This window comes from Brachyhypopomus gauderio, chromosome 6 (genome assembly GCF_052324685.1).
Source record: "Brachyhypopomus gauderio isolate BG-103 chromosome 6, BGAUD_0.2, whole genome shotgun sequence".
Lineage (NCBI taxonomy): Eukaryota > Metazoa > Chordata > Actinopteri > Gymnotiformes > Hypopomidae > Brachyhypopomus > Brachyhypopomus gauderio.
The window spans coordinates 18,715,711-18,737,204 of NC_135216.1; the positions used below are offsets into that span (position 1 = coordinate 18,715,711).

Consider the following 21,494-nt stretch of genomic DNA (forward strand, 5'->3'; position numbering starts at 1 on the left):
AGTTCTCAATCTTAATTTCATCCTTTTGCTCTGTATGTTTTAAAGATTTCTATTTAATTCAGTTCAGGTCCAGTCCCCTAATAGGACAACTGAGGCTGACGGTGACAATGAATGATTCCCTGACAAGGATGGATGATAGAATGATTAGAGATGCATAAACACATGAAGGGAACCAGTCCATGAAAATCATCAATGAAGTTCACATTAGTGGCGTTGAAGAGAAGATCCTGGATGAGACGGCAGCTCCAGTGCTGTGAGGTGTAGCAGCACTGCTGGTGATATTACAGTATAAGAGATGAATGAGCAGATATATCATCTAAGCAGCCACACAGATGTGTGTTTAAGAATCTCCGCTTCTTTGCGCTTGTTTAGTACTGCAATTGTGGTAATTTCTCTGTCTACATATCAGCATTGACTTCTGTATCTAGCAGTGTCTTAGCCTAGATACAGTTGGCTTTAGCCTATTTGTATGAGATAGGATGCGATCTTTAAGCAGATGACAAAGCATGTTTGTAAGTCCCAAAAGTGATCTTCTAAATGCTGAAAATGGAAATCAATGTGTAAATGTGCTGTGTATGTACTTCTATGCCAGCGCCCAGGTTAGGGTTAGGGTTAGGGTTGGGTTTAGGGTTAGGGTTAGTGTTGGGGTTATGGTTTAGGGTTAAGGTTAACCCTGTCTCACCTATATCCCAGGAGGTGTGCGCGTTGCGGTCCATCTCCTTCTTGCCAATGATGAACCAGATGCAGGCCATCCAGTGGGCCAGCAGGGCGAACATGGACATGAGCAGGGTGAGCACTACCGTGCTGTGCTGGGAGTAGCGGTCCATCTTCTGCAGCAGACGCAGCAGGCGGAGCAGGCGCACCGTCTTCAGCAGGTGCACCACCGACACCTGCCACACAGAGGGCACCGTTAACCCAGAACTCCACCATAGCAGGACGGCACAGGCAGAGAAAGGCTTATTAAGAGGAGGTCCAATGCTTTATCTTCTTTACATGCAAATATAGTACGGTAAGGTACTGGAGGACTTACACAAGCATTCTCACCTTTTAAACAAAAATCTTTGATTTTATTCAGACTCAAATGAAAAGTGAGAACAGTGAAGGCCTTGGGCTCTTAGAGAGATGAATGATCATCACCTCAGACTCAGATAAGCATTAACCCCCAGTGTGGTTAATGCTGGGGGTGTGGTTAATGCTGGGGGTATGGTTAATGCTGGGGGTGTGGTTAATGCTGGGGGGTATAGTTAATGCTGGGGGGTATGGTTAATGCTGGGGGTGTGGTTAATGCTGGAGTGTGTGGTTAATGCTGGGGGTGTGGTTAATGCTGGGGATGTGGGTAATGCTGGGGGTGTGGTTAATGCTGGGGGGTATGGTTAATGCTGGGGGTGTGCTTAATGCTGGAGGTGTGGTTAATGCTGGGGGTGTGGTTAATGCTAAGGTGTGTGGTTAATGCTGGGGGTGTGGTTAATGCTGGGGGGTATGGTTAATGCTGAGGGTGTGGTTAATGCATGGATAAGAGGATAAGCATGAAACCGCTCCTTCACTTCTAGCCAATCACAAAGGCATCTGCAGCAGGGCAGCGAGGGCCAGAGTGCAGCCAAGGACCTTACTCATCCAAATGAAACCTGAACCAGTAACAAGTCCAGTGTCTACCCCTAGGTACAACGCCTGCCCCTAGGTACAACGCCTGCCCCTAGGTACAACGCCTGCCCCTAGGTACAATGCCTGCCCCTAGGTACAATGCCTGCTCCTAGGTACAATGCCTACCCCTAGGTACAATGCCTACCCCTAGGTACAATGCCTACCCCTAGGTACAATGCCTACCCCTAGGTACAACGCCTGCCCCTAGGTACAACACCGACCCCTAGGTACAACGCCTGCCCCTAGGTACAACGCCTACCCCTAGGTACAACGCCTGCCCCTAGGTACAACACTGACCCCTAGGTACAACACTGACCCCTAGGTACAACACTTGCCCCTAGGTACAACGCCTGCCCCTAGGTGCAACACCTGCTCCTAGGTACAATGCCTACTCCGAGGTACAGAGCTTACTTCTTATTAAGTGTCTTCTAAGTCCAACACTTACTCCTAGGTGTAGGACTTTTAAAAACATAATGCAATTAAAGAAGCAACCAGAATTTATGTGTGTGGTCTGCATCTGGTTATGTCCATATATGTACTTCCTGTAGGTTTGGTTACGTTTGTGGTTACGTGTGCATGTTAATTTGTTACACCCGGCCTGTTATCGTAATGTATCGCACTTGGGTCAAAAACATCAAACACCACCTTAATGCTAGGGTAAGTGTGAGGCTGGGCGCATTGCGGAGCGAAGAGACGGACACAATCACTGAGAGGCGCACGATTTATAAAAGGTCGTACCGATATCATGGTTGAATAGACAAGCTTGGGTCAGGACCGTAAGAGTCCGTAATGCTGGGGGTGTGGTTAATGCTGGGGGTGTGGTTAATGCTGGAGATGTGGTTAATGCTGGGGGTGTGGTTAATGCTGGGGGTGTGGTTAATGCTGGGGGTGTGGTTAATGCTGAGGTGTGTGGTTAATGCTGGGGGTGTGGTTAATGCTGGGGGGTATGGTTAATGCTGGGGGTGTGGTTAATGCTGGGGGTTTGGTTAATGCTGGAGGTGTGGTTAATGCTGGGGGTGTGGTTAATGCTGGGAGTGTGGTTAATGCTGGGGGTGTGGTTAATCCTGGGAGTGTGCTTAATGCTGGGGGTTTGGATAATGCTGGAGGTGTGATTAATGCTGGGGGTGTGATTAATGCTGGGAGTGTGGTTCATGCTGGGGGTGTGGTTAATGCTGGGGGGTATGGTTAATGCTGGGGGTGTGGTTAATTCTGGGAGTGTGGTTAATGCTGGGGGTGTGGTTAATGCTGGGGTGTGGTTAATGCTGGGGGTGTGGTTAATGCTGGGGATGTGGGTAATGCTGGGGGTGTGGTTAATGCTGGGGGTGTGGTTAATGCTAGGTTTTCTCACCTGAGCTGATCCTGCCTAGGACCTAAAATCATCTTATGGCACTTTTTTGGTGGGTAAAGTTGGTGGTTGCTGATCCATCAATTACTGTCAATAGCAACCCTACCCACTGCTACTCAATGCTACCTTTCTGTCGCTGACATGGCTAATGGTTTTTGGTCTGTTCCACTGACCCCTGAGAGGTGCCCTGGCTTGTATCCACTGTAGGGGATGTGCAGTGTGAGTGGACCAGATTACCTCAAGGTTTTCACAACAGCTCAGCCATTTACCACCAGACACTCAGGAAGCATCTCTCTCAGGATGGGCACATCCTGTATTCCTCTGTCATCATCTAGTACACTGATGACATGCTTTTAAGCATGGAGGAACAGAATCCACATAAAAAAAATTTAGGGCATTATTGATATTTTTTAGCTAAGGTCATAAGGCTAGCAGGTGAGAGGGCTAACAGGTGATAGGGCTAAGAGGTGAGAGGGCTAGCAGGTGACATGGCTAGCAGGTGACAGAGCTAGCAGGTGACAGGGCTAGCAGGTGACAGGGCTAGCAGTGGAAAAGCTCCACTGTGCTGTGATGGAAGATATGGGACACTGGGTTACTCAGGGCTCTAGGGGAATCTTCTCTGCTACCTCTCCTCGAGTGTTACTGTTCCCGTGGTGATGCCCTGCTTTTTGTTTTGGGGTCGTGTGTACCAGTGTGCTTTCTGACTGGTCTGGTTTCATTGTATAACTGCTCATTTCAAGTCTGTTTCTTGTATTCATTTTCTTGTATGTATTTTCTTTCATCTTTAGTGATTCCCTGGTTTCTCTGTTTAGTTCTTAGCTGTCATGTTCTTTCGTTTGTTAGCTATGTGTTCCAGATGTGTTCCAGATGTATTCTAGACGTATTACAGATGTGTTTCTATGGCTTTTGACCCTACACCATCCCTACGACTGTGATGATAGATTTGCACTTAGTAAATGTCACTCATCTCACGCAGTTCCGCATCATACACACTGATGTAGTCCCACATCACACACTCACACTGATGTAGTCCCACATCAAAAACACTGATGTAGTCCCACATCACACACACACACTGATGTAGTCCCACATCACACACACACACTGATGAAGTCCCACATCACACACACACACTGATGTAGTCCCACATCACACACACACACTGATGTAGTCCCACATCACACACACACACTGATGTAGTCCCGCATCACACACACTGATGTAGTCCCACATCACACACACACACTGATGTAGTCCCACATCACACACACACACTGATATAGTCCCACATCACACACACACACAAATGTAGTCCCACATCACACACACACACACACTGATGTAGTCCCACATCACACACACACACAAATGTAGTCCCGCATCACACACACACACTGATGTAGTCCCGCATCAAACACACTGATGTAGTCCCACATCACACACACACACTGATGAAGTCCCACATCACACACACACACTGATGTAGTCCCACATCACACACACACACTGATGTAGTCCCACATCACACACACACACTGATGTAGTCCCACATCACACACACACACAAATGTAGTCCTGCATCACACACACACACTGAAGTAGTCCCACATCACACACACACACTGATGTAGTCCCACATCACACACACACACTGATGTAGTCCCGCATCACACACACTGATGTAGTCCCACATCACACACACACACTGATGTAGTCCCACATCACACACACACACTAATGTAGTCCCGATCACACACACTGATGTAGTCCCACATCACACACACACACACTGATGTAGTCCCGCATCACACACACTGATGTAGTCCCACATCACACACACACACACTGATGTAGTCCTGCATCACACACACTGATGTAGTGACTGCATCACACACACTGATGTAGTGACTGCATCACACACACTGATGTAGTCCTGCATCACACACACTGATGTAGTCCCGCATCACACACACTGATGTAGTCCCACATCAAACACACTGATGTAGTGACGCATCACACACACTGATGTAGTCCCGCATCACACACACTGATGTAGTCCCGCATCACACACACTGATGTAGTGACGCATCACACACACTGATGTAGTCCTGCATCACACACACTGATGCTACACGAGCTGCTTTTAAATAGCTGCAGTCTGCGCTGGTGTCCACGATGGTGTTGACCCAAAGAGCGACTCAATGAAAGGCTCAAAGTGCGACCCAACTAGCGACCCAATAAGTGACCCAACGAGCGACCCAAAGAGGATATTTACACATTTGGCTGCTGTTGTGTATGTCCTCAGTCTGGATACCAGTACTGATGGCCTTTAAATTGGACTCTAGAGCCTTACAGGCCTCCTATTGGATGTCATTTATAGAAAGGGCCCTTCCTGCACCGTTATGCACTTCCAGACTTCCATCAAAGTTTCCTTTATCTTGCTCTTCGTGCCCCTGTTTCCTGATGGTTTGCCACTGAGTTGCGAGATGATACAGTGGTGGCTGATAGTCATTAGCACATGTTAATCGTGGACATGTTCTCAGCTGGGACGCCCACATCTACCTCACATTCTGGAACTGCTGGATTCCAGTGGCATTCTGGACATTCTTTCATAGATGCAGTAGCTGTGCGTTCTGGCCAGTGACATTTCTCCTTTATTTCATTCTTCTGGGCGATAGATAACAGTTTCTGCTGTGATTGTGGATAAAGGACTTTTCTTCCTGCATAGTTCCCCTCATGTGATTCATATAGCAACGTGCAAAGCAGGATGTAAGTGTGAGTCATGGTTTAGAAGACAAGAAACACAGAAACCACAATAGGAAACAGCACAGATATGTGAACAAAACTGAAACCCAACTGGGGAAATGAAAATATAACAAAAAGCTAAACAAAACCAGCCATGAACAGGATTAAGGTTACCAAACTAGTGATGCAGAATACACAATCAACAATCAGAGCTTATTTGGCGACTTATTTGGTGCTTATGGGTGTCATTATCCCTAGAATAGAAATGGCAGTTGTGGTGCTTTGAATACTTTGTAATCAAAATTTCAGTATAAAAATGTATTTCTCATCACTCTATTAACAGCAGTATGATTGGACAGGCCTCTCTCTCCACAACACCATATCTAGCCATCCCTTAAATCACCAAAACAAAAAATCACTGTCCAGTCACTGGGACACAGTCCTGCAGAACACAGCTGTAGTAACAGATTATCACACCTAGTGCTACACAACATTACATTTAGATAACAGTACCAAACCAGTGTCTGGAACCAAGACAGAATGTGACCATGTCAACTCTAAACTCACAAATCAGCTATACTACATTATGGAAGTCAGCAGTTAACAGTCTCTCACAGTCACACACAGTCACACACACACACACACACACACACACACACACACACACACACACACACACACACACACGCACGCACACACCATAAGCTTGTTACTGTGTTGCCTTAGGCAGTCTGTAAATAACACTCATTATATAGTGTATTATTATAATAAGCAGTCCAGTTTCAGAGAGAACTGTGTCCACATATTCCTCCAGCATTAAATAAGAATGACTCCAGAATAAACAAGCATCATCCTTCATCTCACTATCAAATATTAATAAGAAAATATGGGAGGACATGGGACTCCTGTTCTTTAGCTCAGAGAACATGAGTGTTATTAACAGAGCAGTAAGGTCGTTCATGGCCCCTGGTTCAGCAGTAATCAAAACGAGTGTGTTCTTACTGTATTAGAATTTATGCTCTTATACCTATATTAGTCTGAAACTATTACTGAGATCTAAATATAGTAAATGTCAAACTGTGTAGCACAGGGGGAGAATCCACTGGAGAGGGAAGAGGATGTGGAGTGAAGGAGAGAGTAAATATCACTATCTCTCCTCGAACAGAATTAGTGAGAAGAATGGGGGGTAACAAAGACCAGGCATTTACATACAATGTGTGTGTGGGGGACTTATTAAAACAGAGAGCGAGAGAGAAAGGAGGGAGGGGGAGAGAGGGAGGAGAGAGTGGAGAGGGAGAGGGGGAGTGGGAGAAGGGGAGAAGGAGAGGGAGAGAGAGAGGGAAGGAGAGAGAGAGGGAAGGAGAGAGAGGGGGAGCAGCTGAAGTGGAGACAGTGAGTGCTATCAGGGGAACAGGGTGAAATCTGTAATTGGTGAAGATTGGGAGGATCATGCCAGAGATCACCAAGGTTCATATTACAGCACCAGGATCACAATGCTTTTGTCTTTTTGTCTTTCTCCCTCTCTCCCCCTCTCCCCCCCCCCCCTCTCTCTCTCTCTCTCTCTCTCTCAATAAGCCACTAAGCCACAGAGAAGTTCCAGGCATGTTTCATGTCCATTTACCTCACACTGGGTTTATTATCCGAAATGTGTCTGTGTGTATATACATGTATATAATGTGTGTATATACTGAGTGTATATACATGTATATAATGTGTATATGTGTGTATATATTGTCACATTATTTGAACTTTATTTTGAACTTTATTATGAACTTTATTAAAGTTAGGGTTAGGGTTAATACTTTTAAAAGCATTAAACAGACACAAATGTTCATCCAAGTAATATTAGATGAAATACATAAGGCCATTAAACATACAGTATTTGGTATTTCAGTGAGATTTGTATAAATATTATTTACACTATAATCTCTTAATACCATGAATCATTTCTAAATGTTTTTCTCTTGGCCAAATTTCATGAAAAGTAATTATCATTTAATTATCATTAAATATTTTGATCTGCCTGGTGAAGTTTTAAGGTACTTCTAGAGTTGAGTTCCATTTTAAATCCTTTAGTACACAGTACTCAGTGATACCCAAGCCCTACCCCAAACCCAAACCCAACCCTACCCCTACCCCTAACCCAACCTGTAGCCCTAGCCCTAACCCTAACCCAATCCCTTTTCATTTGAGAATCTTCATCACAGTGTGACAGTCAAACATACAGATACTGTCTCCTGTCTGACATGTTTATATGACCACTGGAACTGTACAGTGTAAGTGATATTGTACAGTGCAAGTCAGATTATACAGCATCCGACTTTAGTGATGACACTTCTACAGCAGGTTTAGACTGATGGGGTTGGTTAGCTGAACACAGCATGCTTGATGTGTAGCGCTCCCTGGGTGTAGACGCAGGAGATACACCAAACCCTATAACAGGAGAATGAGCAGTTTGGCCAGACTTACCACACTGACATTAAAGGCATAGAGGAGGTCAAAGGGCAGAGCAGCCACCAGGTCAATGATGAACCAGGTGGTCACGTAGTGAATACAGATCTGGCGTGCCTCGAAGATCACCTGGCCCGACTTGCTCACATACGTAGTGCGGAAGCTGAATACGATGTCTGAAATTAGTCAGAAATAACATTCAGTTAACACCACAGGATCCCAACACACTGAATAAGCACATTCATAAATCACAGGATCCCAACACAGTGAATCAGAACATTCATACATCACAGGATCCCAACACAGTAAGTCAGCACATTCATACATCACAGGATCCCAACACACTGAGTCAGCACATTCATACATCACAGGATCCCAACACAGTGAGTCAGAACATTCATAAATCACAGGATCCCAACACAGTGAATCAGAACATTCATACATCACAGGATCCCAACACAGTAAGTCAGCACATTCATACATCACAGGATCCAAAACACACTGAGTCAGCACATTCATACATCACAGGATCCAAAACACACCGAGTCAGCACATTCATACATCACAGGATCCCAACACACTGAGTCAGCACATTCATACATCACAGGATCCCAGTACATAATTAGTGATCTACTAAGTGATAAGTGATCTATTCCTTGGCACATAATAATTATGTGAAAATTTTTGATGTAATGTAAGCAACGTGGTGAACGTGGTGAACTACAGCCCATATAGAGGACATGTGGAGGACATATAGAGGACATGTGGAGGACATATGGAGGACATGTAGAGGACATACGGAGGACATGTGGAGGACTAGGGTTGCAACGGTATGAGATTTTCACGGTATGATAACCGTCTCAGAAAATACCGCGGTATCACGGTTATCACGGTATCACAGTTAGTTTGTATATTATTAAAAGATACACTGACCCTTAAAGAAATTACAACAAGTTATTTTTGTTCAATTAACTATTTATTGTAGAAACCTGGAACTATTGTATACAAAATGTGTCCTTTAAAAAAATAAGCTGTACACATGTTTATATAAATACTGCAAAATTAGAGAAACCTAAATCATGGATTTCAGTACAATTATTTAAGTTTAAATTATTTAATATCTGATAAACTCAGCCTGGGTCAGTGTCTGATCAACAACTGTTGTAAACGTCCGTTGTACTGCCAAGTTAGAATATAACCAGATACTGCAGAAAGAGAGGATTTATTTCTGACATGACCCTCACAATAGAGATTTCTATTTTAAGGCTTTCACACCGAGTCTGGTTTTAACATATCAAAAACAGGTACGTTAGAATTTGAACGCAATGTAAATTAATAGCGTCTTTCACATCCAGTGAAAGCAAGGACCATAAAAAGCTAGGTTTATACTTTCACTAGTGACCGTAGCACGCGACTCCGCACAGTTCTTTTGTCTTACGTTAACAAATACGAGCCTCTTGTAATTCCAGGACGAAACATGAGAGAACGTGAAGACGTTAAGATTGGGCGTTTTGGAAATAAACAACCATTAAATAATGTGATGAAAAAGCGAATTATTTCGAGTATATGTATAAATATTTAACTTAATTAAGTTTAAGGTGCTGGGAAATATTGAAACGGACCTTTAAAGTGACGTACAAGTGTTTTAATTCCACCTTTTAAACGTGTATGAATCCTGCAAACATGACTTTGTTCATTGCGCTGAGGCGCAGCGCGCGCAAAGTTACAAAATTCGAGAGGTGCACGACCTCGCGAATCGACAGCGCGCGAGACCCTCGCGCACGGGCGGAGCCACCGCGATTACGTCATTTTCGCCACTGATTTTAGTTTAGCTTTTTTTTTGTAAAAAAATGTGTTAAGTCTGATGCACTTTCTGCCATTCTCACTGCTGTGTGCTGAGTAGCTGAACCGGAGCGGAGTTGCGCATGCGCGGGTCAGTTTCTCCGCTGGCTTGCTTTTTACCGGTAATAAGCAAACGCACACGGTATGATAACCGTGCATTTTAATACCGTGGTATACCGTGAAACCGGTTACCGCTGCAACCCTATGGAGGACATATAGAGGACATATAGAGGACATGTGGAGGACATATGGAGGACATGTAGAGGACATACGGAGGACATGTGAAGGACATATAGAGGACATGTGGAGGACATATGGAGGACATGTAGAGGACATACGGAGGACATGTGGAGGACATACGGAGGACATATAGAGGACATGTGGAGGACATGTAGAGGACAAGTGGAGGACATATAGAGGACATATAGATGACATGTGGAGGACATATGGAGGACATGTAGAGGACATACGGAGGACATGTGGAGGACATATAGAGGACATGTGGAGGACATGTAGAGGACATGTGGAGGACATATAGAGGACATGTGGAGGACATGTAGAGGACATGTGGAGGACATATGGACATTTTCAAATTATGAGCTCTGGTCTCGCAGACCAGAGCTCATAATTTTGCAGGACCCACCACCAGCTATGAGCTTCCTGTTTCCCTTTCATTTTCTCTGCTCATTTAACTACTTTATAAGAGAGACAAAAGCTCTGGTCTCGCAGACCAGAGCTTTTGTCTCTCTTATAAAGTAGTTAAATGAGCAGAGACTCAGGATTAAAGGAGAAATATGAGTGTCAGATGGGGAAGACTCTCACCAATGATGAAGAGGATCTCCACAGCAATGTCGCTCACAGTTGTGCTGCGCGTCAGGTCCTCATCACCAATAAAGCAAACGTTGTACGGTACAGTGATGGCTACATAGAATGTTGCCAACAGGATTAGCCAATCCCAGCCGGCCTTAAAGGTGCTGAAGTGGAGGAGGATGAACTTTGACTTTTTGGCATCTGCAACTTTATACTCAGGCAGTGCAGGTGGATCACCAAACACATTCTGTTCCCAAGGCAACAAACAAAAAGGGAACACACAGGTTCAGGCATGTGCTGTTCACAGGTGTTCACAAGTGTTCACAGGTGTTTACAGGTGTTCACAGGTGTTGCATCACATCAGTTTGGTTCTGCCTTCCTCATATCTCTGTTTGCCTTTCAGCTAAGTGGGTGGAGCTGGGTGTTCTCTTTCAGCCAAGTGGGCGGAGCTGGAAGGTTTACAGCTGCTTTGGCCCCTCCCCATTTTGCATTTTTATTTTGCAGGACCCACCACCAGCTATGAGCTTCCTGTTTCCCTTTCATTTTCATAAAACGAACTTATGACCTACGTTTACATCCAAAAACTCAAATCCGAAACCTGCTAGTATGTGAGACAGCTGCCTGCTCTCTGGACGGGTAGGGTAAGGTTTAGGGGTAGGGATAGGGGTAGGGGTAGGGGTAGGGATAGGGATAGGGTTATCAGTTATGGATGAAGACAAGTAACTTTACATTTAGAAACAGAGTATTTCAAATCTCTGCTTAGGTCAGAGTCCCTTTAGTCATTAACATTAACATGTAGTGTAATTGTATATGTGTGCAGAGAGCATTTTAAAGCTCTATGACTGGTATTCTTACTGGAACACAGTGAGGATCCTTCCTTAAAATATCTTTCTAAAAAAATAAGAACAGCACTCCACACTCGTTCTGTCGCGAGTCTTACTTCCTCTCTCAGTCGCTTCCCTCACCTTGTTGAGTTTGATTTTGCTCTGTTTCTGCCTGTTGTGGAGATGTCCTGAGATGTGGTAGAGGACAGTGCCGGAGCGCAGGCAGGCGGAGCCAAACGTAGATCCGCCTCTGACCCCGCCCTTCACTCGCCCACGACGGCGCTCTGGGGAGGGCCACACGCAGATCTGGCATGAACTTACAGTTCGGCAGCAGCACCCTCCTCCCACTCGTACACCAACAATACACAAAGAAAGACGTTCATTAAATTTACTCAAATAAATTGCTTACGTTTTCCGACATATTTCCTACCCATCTCACACATCACAATGTCCTAGACATTTCATACAGTCTGTAATTCTTCTCTTCAGCCTTTGAACACTGCTCAGCACCAGATTGACAATGTTTACCCTAAATCTTGTATTTTGAATGAAGGTTTACATAAATGTGTATCTGATGTATTACATAATAAGGCCCGACATTTCCAATAAAAAGAGACTTTTATGAAAGACATTCTGAACAATATTTAACGCATCATACCCCCCACGTTTATCTTTGCTAGCTCAGATGTACACTGAAATGAAATAACTCACTTGTAAATCTAAAAGTCATTTTGTTGCTTTTTGATGCCAAAGCAAAAGACACTCTAGCTGTTATTTTCATACAAACAACCAGTAAGAGGCAGGGTCATTTTACCTGGCTTTTCCTCCATGGCCTATTTACATTGTACTAACGTCCATATTATTGGTGGTCCATAACGTTCTTACACAAAGTAGGTGCAGAACAATTTATGGTCAGTATAGAAAGTCTTTCTACACCTGACCTGTTTAATCTGACCCGTCAGCTGAAGACCTTTCCAAAACACAAGCCTGGTCCATGCACCTAATCACCAGCATAAAGTTACAAAGCAACTCAGCTGGGAAAATAATTAAAAGTAATAGGAATAGGTGTGTGTGTGTGTGTGTGTGTGTGTGTGTGTGTGTGTGTGTGTGTGTGTGTGTGTGTGTGTGTGTGTGTGTGTGTGTGTGTGTGTGTGTGTTGCTATGTATGTATAGGTGTCTGTAAGACTATGTGCCACCCTAGATAGATAGATAGAGGTGGAGAGCATGAGAGAGGGAGAGAGAAGGAGTGAGACAGAGGGAGAGAGAGGGGCAGAGAGAGGGAGAATAAGGGTTATTAGCAGGGGGTGAAGATCATACCAAACTATAAGCTTGAGCAGAGCAGGGGAGCAGAACTCCTCCATAACAGACTGCAGTCATCTGCAGCCTGTAGCACAGTGCTAATAATAGACCAGGTCCATCCTCACTTACTCTCACAGAACAGGACACAGATAGAGCAGGACATAGATAGAACAGGACATAGATAGAACAGGACATACAGCAGAACAGGACATAGAGCAGGACACAGATAGAGCAGGACATAGAAAGACCAGGGCAAGAACAGGAAATATACAGCACAGGACATGGGACAGGACATAGACAGAGCATAACATCGAATTGGACATACAGCAGGACATATACATACCAGGACATAGAACAGGACATAGACAGGTCAAGGCATAAAACATGACATAGACAGAACAGATTATAGATAGACCAGATAATGACACAGAAGGTACAGACTAAAACATGTGAGAGTAACACTGGAGCAATGAGAGACAGTGGGGTGATCTTGGACTTCCTGTACTGTGTCCTCTCCAAATGGACTTAAAGGACTCAAGGCCAATTCAGATCTGGGTCACCAGTCACATGGGGAAAAGGTGTTTTCCCTTCACTAATAACTCCCTCAAAACATACACCACCCCTACCTCCACCTTTACAAATACCTCTGCAAACTTCCATACAGGGATCACACACACACACACACACACACACACACACACACACACACACACACACACACACACACACACACACACACACGCACACACACACACACACACACACACACATACACAGTCACACACACACACACACACACACACACACACACACACACACACACACACACACGCACACACACACACACACACACACATACACAGTCACACACACACACACACACACACACACACACACACACACACACACACACACACACACACACACACACACACGCACACTAACCTTCCTTCTTCTCTTCCAAAATAGCTTTGGCCTTGGTGTCTGTAATGTCTTTGAATGAAGCTAGAAAGAGAACAACATCTCCTTTCTCATTCTTAATGGGTACAATGTCCAGCAGACACCAGAACACACAACCTGTAATGAAGAAGAATAGCACACACACACTCACACACACACACACACACACACACACACACACACACACACACATACATACACAGAGCATGATCATTTAAAAGCAAATCAGTGCCCATGAAATCCCAACAGCACTGAAAGAAAAACATAAAGAAATCCATCACTGTGGAACTTCTGTTATAGTCAGAACAAGACATTATACAACTGTGGAAGGGGGTTAGTGGTTTCAGGCGAGGGGTAGCATGTCTTTGTGTGTGTGTGTGTGTGTGTGTGTGTGTGTGTGTGTGTGTGTGTGTGTGTGTGTGTGTGTGTGTGTGTGTGTGTGTGTCTGTCTCACTAGCAGCCTCTTACAGAGAGCCACAGTGGGGATTCCATCTGATCGCTTTCAGCTGCTGCAAAATGTCTGGTTTCCACATCAGAGCAAGCTTCACCATTATCATGAGCAGAACAGAGTGATGAAAAACAGCCTCTTTGTGTCAGGGATTCAGCTCAGCAGAGATTGAAATGCAGAAGAAAGTGATTAAAGCTTTCTAGACCTTTCTAGACCTTTCCTGCTGATTCTAGACTTTTGGTGCTCATGTTCTTCTGAATTTGGGTAAGCAAAGTGGGAGAAGAATATTGAAAGATGTCATCACCAGGGTATAAACTGCTATAATCTCTAACAAACTAAATATATTTAAGAGGACTACAGGGTTCTGGGTACCATTTTTAAACATGAAACTTTAAATGTTTTGTAACAATTTATTATGTTTCCTAGAGGACCAAGGCAATAATATTTCAAAATATGAGCATCACCACTGACAAAGCAGGGGGAAATAAATGTCTAAATAAACCTGTCCATGTTATTTAAATAAAAATGTTTAAAAAATGAGCCTCATTGGCCTCACTGGATGTCCAGGTCGTCTGCTGCTTCATGTGTTTTCATGTTACCAAAATGGCCGATCCACTTCCCCCACCTGTCTTTTTGTAGAACGTTATTTCCTCTTTCAGTTCCCGCCGCTCCTCGAGGGCCGAATCAACATGCAGGATGAGCGTCTCGCTCGTGTCCGGCCCATACAGGAACTTGCACGCACAGCTCTGCTGCATGACCTCACTGCGTACAAACCCCGTGAGCTCACAGAAGCCATCCGAGCAGTAAACAATGGGGAAGCCCTGAGAGACCTGAGCGTTGGCCAGCAGGAAATTGCTGTCTGTGGCAAGAGAGAGAAAATGTAAAGTGGAATGGTAAGGTAGCACATTTCTGGGAAAAAAAAAACAATTCTGTCAAATGCTTCACTGTGTTGGATAGCCGACACAAACTAATTGTTCTACCTTTTCCACCTTTAATTTTTTTCTTTGCATTAATTTCTTAAGAACCAGATTGCTTCTTCCTTAAATGAAACTGCATCTTAACCTGTTTACACGTTGCCATAGTGATTGCCATAACTTACTGTAATACTTCCAATGTGTTTCTTTATATATATATAAATATATATATATGAGGAAAATAAGTCTTTGAACACCCTGCGACTTTGCAAGTTCTCTCACTTAGAAATTATGGAGGGGTTTGAAATGTTCGTCTTAGGTGCATGTCCACTGTGAGAGACATAATCTACAAAAAGGAAGAGATAGATAGATAGATAGATAGATAGATAGATAGATAGATAGATAGATAGATAGATAGATAGATAGATAGACTTTTTATATACATATATATAATACATACATACACCATATATATATATATATATATATATATATATATATATATATATATATATATATATATATATATATATATATATATATAAAATCAATGGCACCTTGCAGGTTCAAAGGTAAATAATGGTTTTATACGACAGTATATTCAGAAAGACAAGTGGGTTGAGTTGCCTAAAAACCAGACTCAAGTAAAAGTATTGTGACTTAAACTTTGGTGTGTTTCTGGTGCTAGACATGCTGGTCTGTGTCTCGGAAACTGCTGATCTACAGAGATTTTGAGGCAGAACCATCTCTAGGGTCCAAAAAAGAGAAAATATCCAGTGAGCAGCTCCCTGTGTGAAAATGCTTTGTTGATGCCAGAGGTCAGAAGAGAATTACCAGATTGGTTTGAGCTAACAGAAAGGCAACCGTAACTCAAATAAAGGCAACTGTAACTCAAATAACCATCGTTACGAACAGGATATGCAGAGGAGCAACTATGATCACTCAGCATGTCAAACACTGAAGCAGATGGGCTACACAGAAGACTAGGGGTCTTCTGGCAAAATTAATATTCAAATTAATTGTCTAATTGTCACGTTACGGTCCCCGACCCCTCCCTGTTGGGCGTGTGTTTACGTCGTCTGCGTCTACTCGTCTGCGTCAGTGGATCTTCGTGGGTGCAGTTACGACTTGTGTTAATTCGTCTCACCTGTGGCTCGTCTCGTCATCACGTAGGGTTTATGTGGTTTGTCTATTTAATGTGCGTTTGCGCGGTCCTGTGCTCGTCGTTGTTTGAGTCATATGTGTGAGTTAAGTGTAACTACATGTGTAAGTGTCATACGTGCACTGTCTGCGCTACTTGTGTATTTAAAATAAACGTGACGTTCGTCAGTCACAAGGATTCCTGTCTCGTCCTTCGCCTCGCACCCAGCGTCACACTAATATCGAATCCTATGTGCAATGCAAAGACCTGAACTGGGACCGTATAGACCAGACCAGAGTGGACAATTCAAACAGATATTGAAATAATTTGATGATTGGTTATACATACTAGAAACCAATGTTATCCATAGGTCTGTTGATGGATAAATATCCCATGATTGGAATAAAATCGCTGCATTCTACCAGTGTTCAACACGTCCATGGTGTGGGACTGGCCCTTGGACAGGTGGAAACATGAGCAGTGATTGGCTAGAAACCTGTCAGTGATCATCAGGGATGGTTTTTGTTGCAGCCCACTTTTCCTCTGGCCACATGGGGACCACCATCATCATCAATGTCAAACTCATGTCTATGAAGCATGGAGATGTTCGCAAGGTCCACCTAGAGAGGACACGTCTGCCATCAACGTTAGTTACGGCACACACTGCAAATCCAATACTCTGACCGCACTGCCATTGAGGAAGTTCCAATGGCCAGCCTCCTCACCATTGTTACTCTCTGTCAAGTCTGACTGACAGGGCACATTACCAGAATGGATGATGGCTGCCTCCCCAAGAAGGCATTGCGATGGGCTCCCCCTGGAGGCCTGGTGCAGCAGCAGCCAGTCAAGGCTGGCATGGTGCCACACCTCACACACCTCCATCAGTGACCTGCAAACCCGCAATGCGTTTTGGGACAAAGCCAAATCTCTCTTTCATCACACAACACCCTGACCTGTGTAGATGGAAAAGAAGAAAGAAAGTTTTCTGCATTTGCTTGTTTGTTTTTATTTGTGTTCAACACATATTTTGGGTTTTGATGGGAGTGGGTTGCTTCTTTGAGGACCATTGTTAGCCTCAGTGTTTGCCCCAATGTTAGCCCCAGTGTTTGCCCCAGTGTGTGTTAGCCTCAGTGTTTGCCCCAGTGTTTGTTTGCCCCGGTGTTTATTTGCCCCGGTGTTAGCCCCAGTATTAGCCCCAGTGTTTGTCCCCAGTGTTTGCCCCCAGTGTTTGTCCCAGTGTTTGTCCCAGTGTTTGCCCCCAGTGTTTGCCCCAGTGTTTGCCCCAGTGTTTGTCCCAGTGTTTGTCCCAGTAATAGCCCCATATGTTTGCCCCCAGTGTTTGCCCCAGTGTTTGCCCCGGTGTTTATTTGCCCGGTGTTAGCCCCAGTGTTTGTCCCAGTGTTTGTCCCAGTGTTTGTCCCAGTGTTTGCCCCCAGTGTTTGTCCCAGTGTTTGTCCCAGTGTTTGTCCCAGTGTTTGTCCCAGTGTTTTGTCCCAGTGTTTGTCCCAGTGTTTGCCCCAGTGTTTGTCCCACTGTGTTTGTCCCAGTGTTTTGTCCCACTGTTTGTCCCACTGTTTGTCCCACTGTGTTTGTCCCAGTGTTTGCCCCCAGTGTTTGTCCCAGTGTTTGTCCCAGTGTTTGCCCCCAGTGTTTGTCCCAGTGTTTGTCCCAGTGTTTGCCCCCAGTGTTTGTCCCAGTGTTTGTCCCAGTGTTTGCCCATCACCCTAAACTGCAGTTTTGTGATCTACTTCTTGGTGGCATAAAACAAATGAAGCTGCTTGTTTCTCTTTCTGGCTGGTTTTGAATTGCACCATGTCACGAGCAGGTAGAAAGTGCAGCTTCAGCGTGATGTCAGTCCCACACGCTCTAGTTCAGTGTGCTTTCATTACATAACCAATTTTCTGTTGGATACTTCTGACATTGTTCTGTTGGATAATTCTGACTTTTTTCTGTCGATGTGTCAAGAACAGATTAATGACATAGGCCTAATTAAATATGTTAATGTTATCATGAACTCCCCAGCAGATTTGAGGGGGAAACACCCTTGACCAGCAGCCCCATTTATAGACGACTGACAGGAGAAAGAGGTTCACTTTCCAGCCCTGTTCAGCAAAAGCAAAGTTTTGACTTTTAATGTCAGACATGCGGTGGAGAAGCGGAAGAAAGCAGGAATGGGAGAGTGAGGGAGAGAGAAAGAAGCACAGGAGAAGTGAGTGGCAGTGTGAACGATGGAGCAGGAGTGAGGAGAGGAGAAGATGTGCAAACACAGGACGGGGAGCCCAGAACTCTGGCTTGGCCATGGGCGTTAAAGGCAGTGGCCTGGCAGTCCATCCCAAACGGAAGTCAATTAATCTCACTCTCTTTATCTCAGTAACATTTCAGTCAAGGTTATAACCTTGACAGCTCTACAGCAGACAACCAATTTTGTGTGTGTGTGTGTGTGTGTGTGTGTGTGTGTGTGTGTGTGTGTGTGTGTGTGTGTGTGTGTGTGTGTGTGTGTGTGTAGCTGATACAATTTTGTGTAGCTGATATGGAAGGCAAACCTCCTTCCATATCAGCTACAATAATTCTTGCAGTCCTAGAAAAATTTACTCTCAAAATCTTTCATTGCCCCTGAATCAATATGAAATTGTTAAATGGTTTTGGTTCAGTTTGTTTTTGCAGTACGACCATCAGCCTCATGCGTCAGACATTTGTCACCGTGCACACACGTTGGGTTCAGACGGAAGGTGACTTTCCTTCTTTTGGCTATGCTAGGAATAAAATGCTATACATTCCCCTCCCACACACACACACACACACACACACACACATACATACATACACACCCACACACACACACACACACATACATACAGACACACATTTGGTACATATAAATACACAGATTAATCAAACACTCAGAGATCCACAAATATAATTACCTGTCCAACCTACATACACACTCCATCTGGTTCTCTGTCAGATCATGTGCAAATGGACAGATTGAATAGTTGAGCAAAGAAATACATCTTATATGCAAGTGTATGTGTGGGTTTTCATTTGGGACACCGAAGGCATTAGATTAATTATTAGGAAATTACAGCTATTCTCTTTCTCTAGTCATAACGTCCCTTTTCTCTGTTATGCCTGTCCTGAGTCTTTAATAACAGGAAGCTGAACGTGAAGAGGGAGGAGAGAGAGGAGGGGTCACGTTTCTCTTCTGGCCCAGTCTGTTCGTGTTCTCCCTCCATATCTCTGTGCACGCACATACACCACAGCTCATGTCCCAGACTGTAACACCTGAGAGCTATTTAAAGAGCCAGCATGATTAGTGAGGGAGCAGGAGCACAAGGAGAGGGGCTGGGGGGGTGGAGAGAGGGGCTGGGGGGTGGAGAGAGGGGCTGGGGGGTGGAGAGAGGGACTGGGGGAGTGGAGAGAGGGGCTGGGGGGTGGAGAGAGGGACTGGGGGGTGGAGAGAGGGGCTGGGGGGTGGAGAGAGGGGCTGGGGGGGTAGAGAGAGGGACTGGGGGGTGGAGAGAGGGACTGGGGGGTGGAGAGAGGGGCTGGGGGGTGGAGAGAGGGGCTGGGGGGTGGAGAGAGGGACTGGGGGGTGGAGAGAGGGACTGGGGGGTGGAGAGAGGGGCTGGGGGGTGGAGAGAGGGGCTGGGGGTGGAGAGAGGGGCTGGGGGGGTGGAGAGAGGGACTGGGGTGTGGAGAGAGGGGCTGGGGGTGGAGAGAGGGACTGGGGGGTGGAGAGAGGGGCTGGGGGGTGGAGAGAGGGGCTGGGGGGGTGGAGAGAGGGGCTGGGGGGTGGAGAGAGGGACTGGGGGGTGGAGAGAGGGATTGGGGGGGTGGAGAGAGGGGCTGGGGGTGGAGAGAGGGATTGGGGGTGGAGAGAGGGGCTGGGGGGTGGAGAGAGGGGCTGGGGGAGTGGAGAGAGGGGCTGGGGGGTGGAGAGAGGGATTGGGGGTGGAGAGAGGGGCTGGGGGTGGAGAGAGGGGCTGGGGGGGTGGAGAGAGGGGCTGGGGGGGTGGAGAGAGGGATTGGGGGGTGGAGAGAGGGACTGGGGGGTGGAGAGAGGGGCTGGGGGGGTGGAGAGAGGGATTGGGGGGGTGGAGAGAGGGGCTGGGGGTGGAGAGAGGGGCTGGGGGGGTGGAGAGAGGGACTGGGGTGTGGAGAGAGGGGCTGGGGGTGGAGAGAGGGGCTGGGGGGGTGGAGAGAGGGACTGGGGTGTGGAGAGAGGGGCTGGGGTGTGGAGAGAGGGGCTGGGGGTGGAGAGAGGGACTGGGGGGTGGAGAGAGGGGCTGGGGGGTGGAGAGGGGCTGGGGGGTGGAGAGAGGGACTGGGGGGTGGAGAGAGGGGCTGGGGGGTGGAGAGAGGGGCTGGGGGGTGGAGAGAGGGGCTGGGGGGGTGGAGAGAGGGACTGGGGGGTGGAGAGAGGGGCTGGGGGGTGGAGAGGGGCTGGGGGGTGGAGAGAGGGACTGGGGGGTGGAGAGAGGGGCTGGGGGGTGGAGAGAGGGGCTGGGGGGTGGAGAGAGGGGCTGGGGGGTGGAGAGAGGGACTGGGGGTGGAGAGAGGGGCTGGGGGGGGTGGAGAGAGGGACTGGGGGGTGGAGAGAGGCTGGGGGGGTGGAGAGAGGGACTGGGGGTGGAGAGAGGGGCTGGGGGGGTGGAGAGAGGGGACTGGGGGGTGGAGAGAGGGGGATGGGGGTGGAAAGCAGAGGCAGGGAATCACTGGCTGGGGAAAAACAGGAGTGTCAGAAAAGATTCTGGAACCTTCTATTCTAATGGGACCGGCTATGTTTGAGATGCTTCCTATGCACTGATGCATTGCACCATGGTTTGTGTGTGTGTATGTGTGTGTGTGTGTGTGTGTGTGTGTGTGTGTGTGTGTGTGTGTGTGTGTGTGTGTGTGTGTGTGTGTGTGTGTGTGTGTGTGTGTGTGTGTGTGTATCTGACTCTGAATGCACATGCTTGGAAACCCTTCAAAGCTACAACCTGAGATAGCAATTATACACCTCCAAGGTTATCGCTGTCTCTGTGGCCATTCTGAAGTGTAGGTTCTTTAGGTAGAGCGCACTTGGAACGTCCTA

General features: G+C 46.1%; 1 protein-coding gene and 1 long non-coding RNA gene across 2 annotated transcripts in view; one reads left to right on the forward strand and one right to left on the reverse strand.

Moving 5' to 3' along the window:
* kcnh8 (potassium voltage-gated channel, subfamily H (eag-related), member 8) overlaps positions 1 to 21,494 on the reverse strand; it is a 43,996-nt gene that overhangs the window by 19,221 nt on the left and 3,281 nt on the right. The window contains exons 2-7 of the mRNA XM_077009344.1: positions 14,991 to 15,224; positions 13,903 to 14,034; positions 11,800 to 11,942; positions 10,847 to 11,081; positions 8,201 to 8,358; positions 683 to 890 (exon numbers count right to left, since the gene is read on the reverse strand). Of these exons, the coding sequence (XP_076865459.1) occupies positions 683 to 890; positions 8,201 to 8,358; positions 10,847 to 11,081; positions 11,800 to 11,942; positions 13,903 to 14,034; positions 14,991 to 15,224 (1,110 nt within the window). The remainder of the gene's footprint in view (positions 1 to 682; positions 891 to 8,200; positions 8,359 to 10,846; positions 11,082 to 11,799; positions 11,943 to 13,902; positions 14,035 to 14,990; positions 15,225 to 21,494) is intronic.
* Positions 15,117 to 17,569, forward strand: LOC143517167 (uncharacterized). Its single transcript, XR_013131869.1, has 3 exons — positions 15,117 to 15,258; positions 16,952 to 17,066; positions 17,166 to 17,569. It is a non-coding gene; the product is annotated as an uncharacterized LOC143517167 (long non-coding RNA).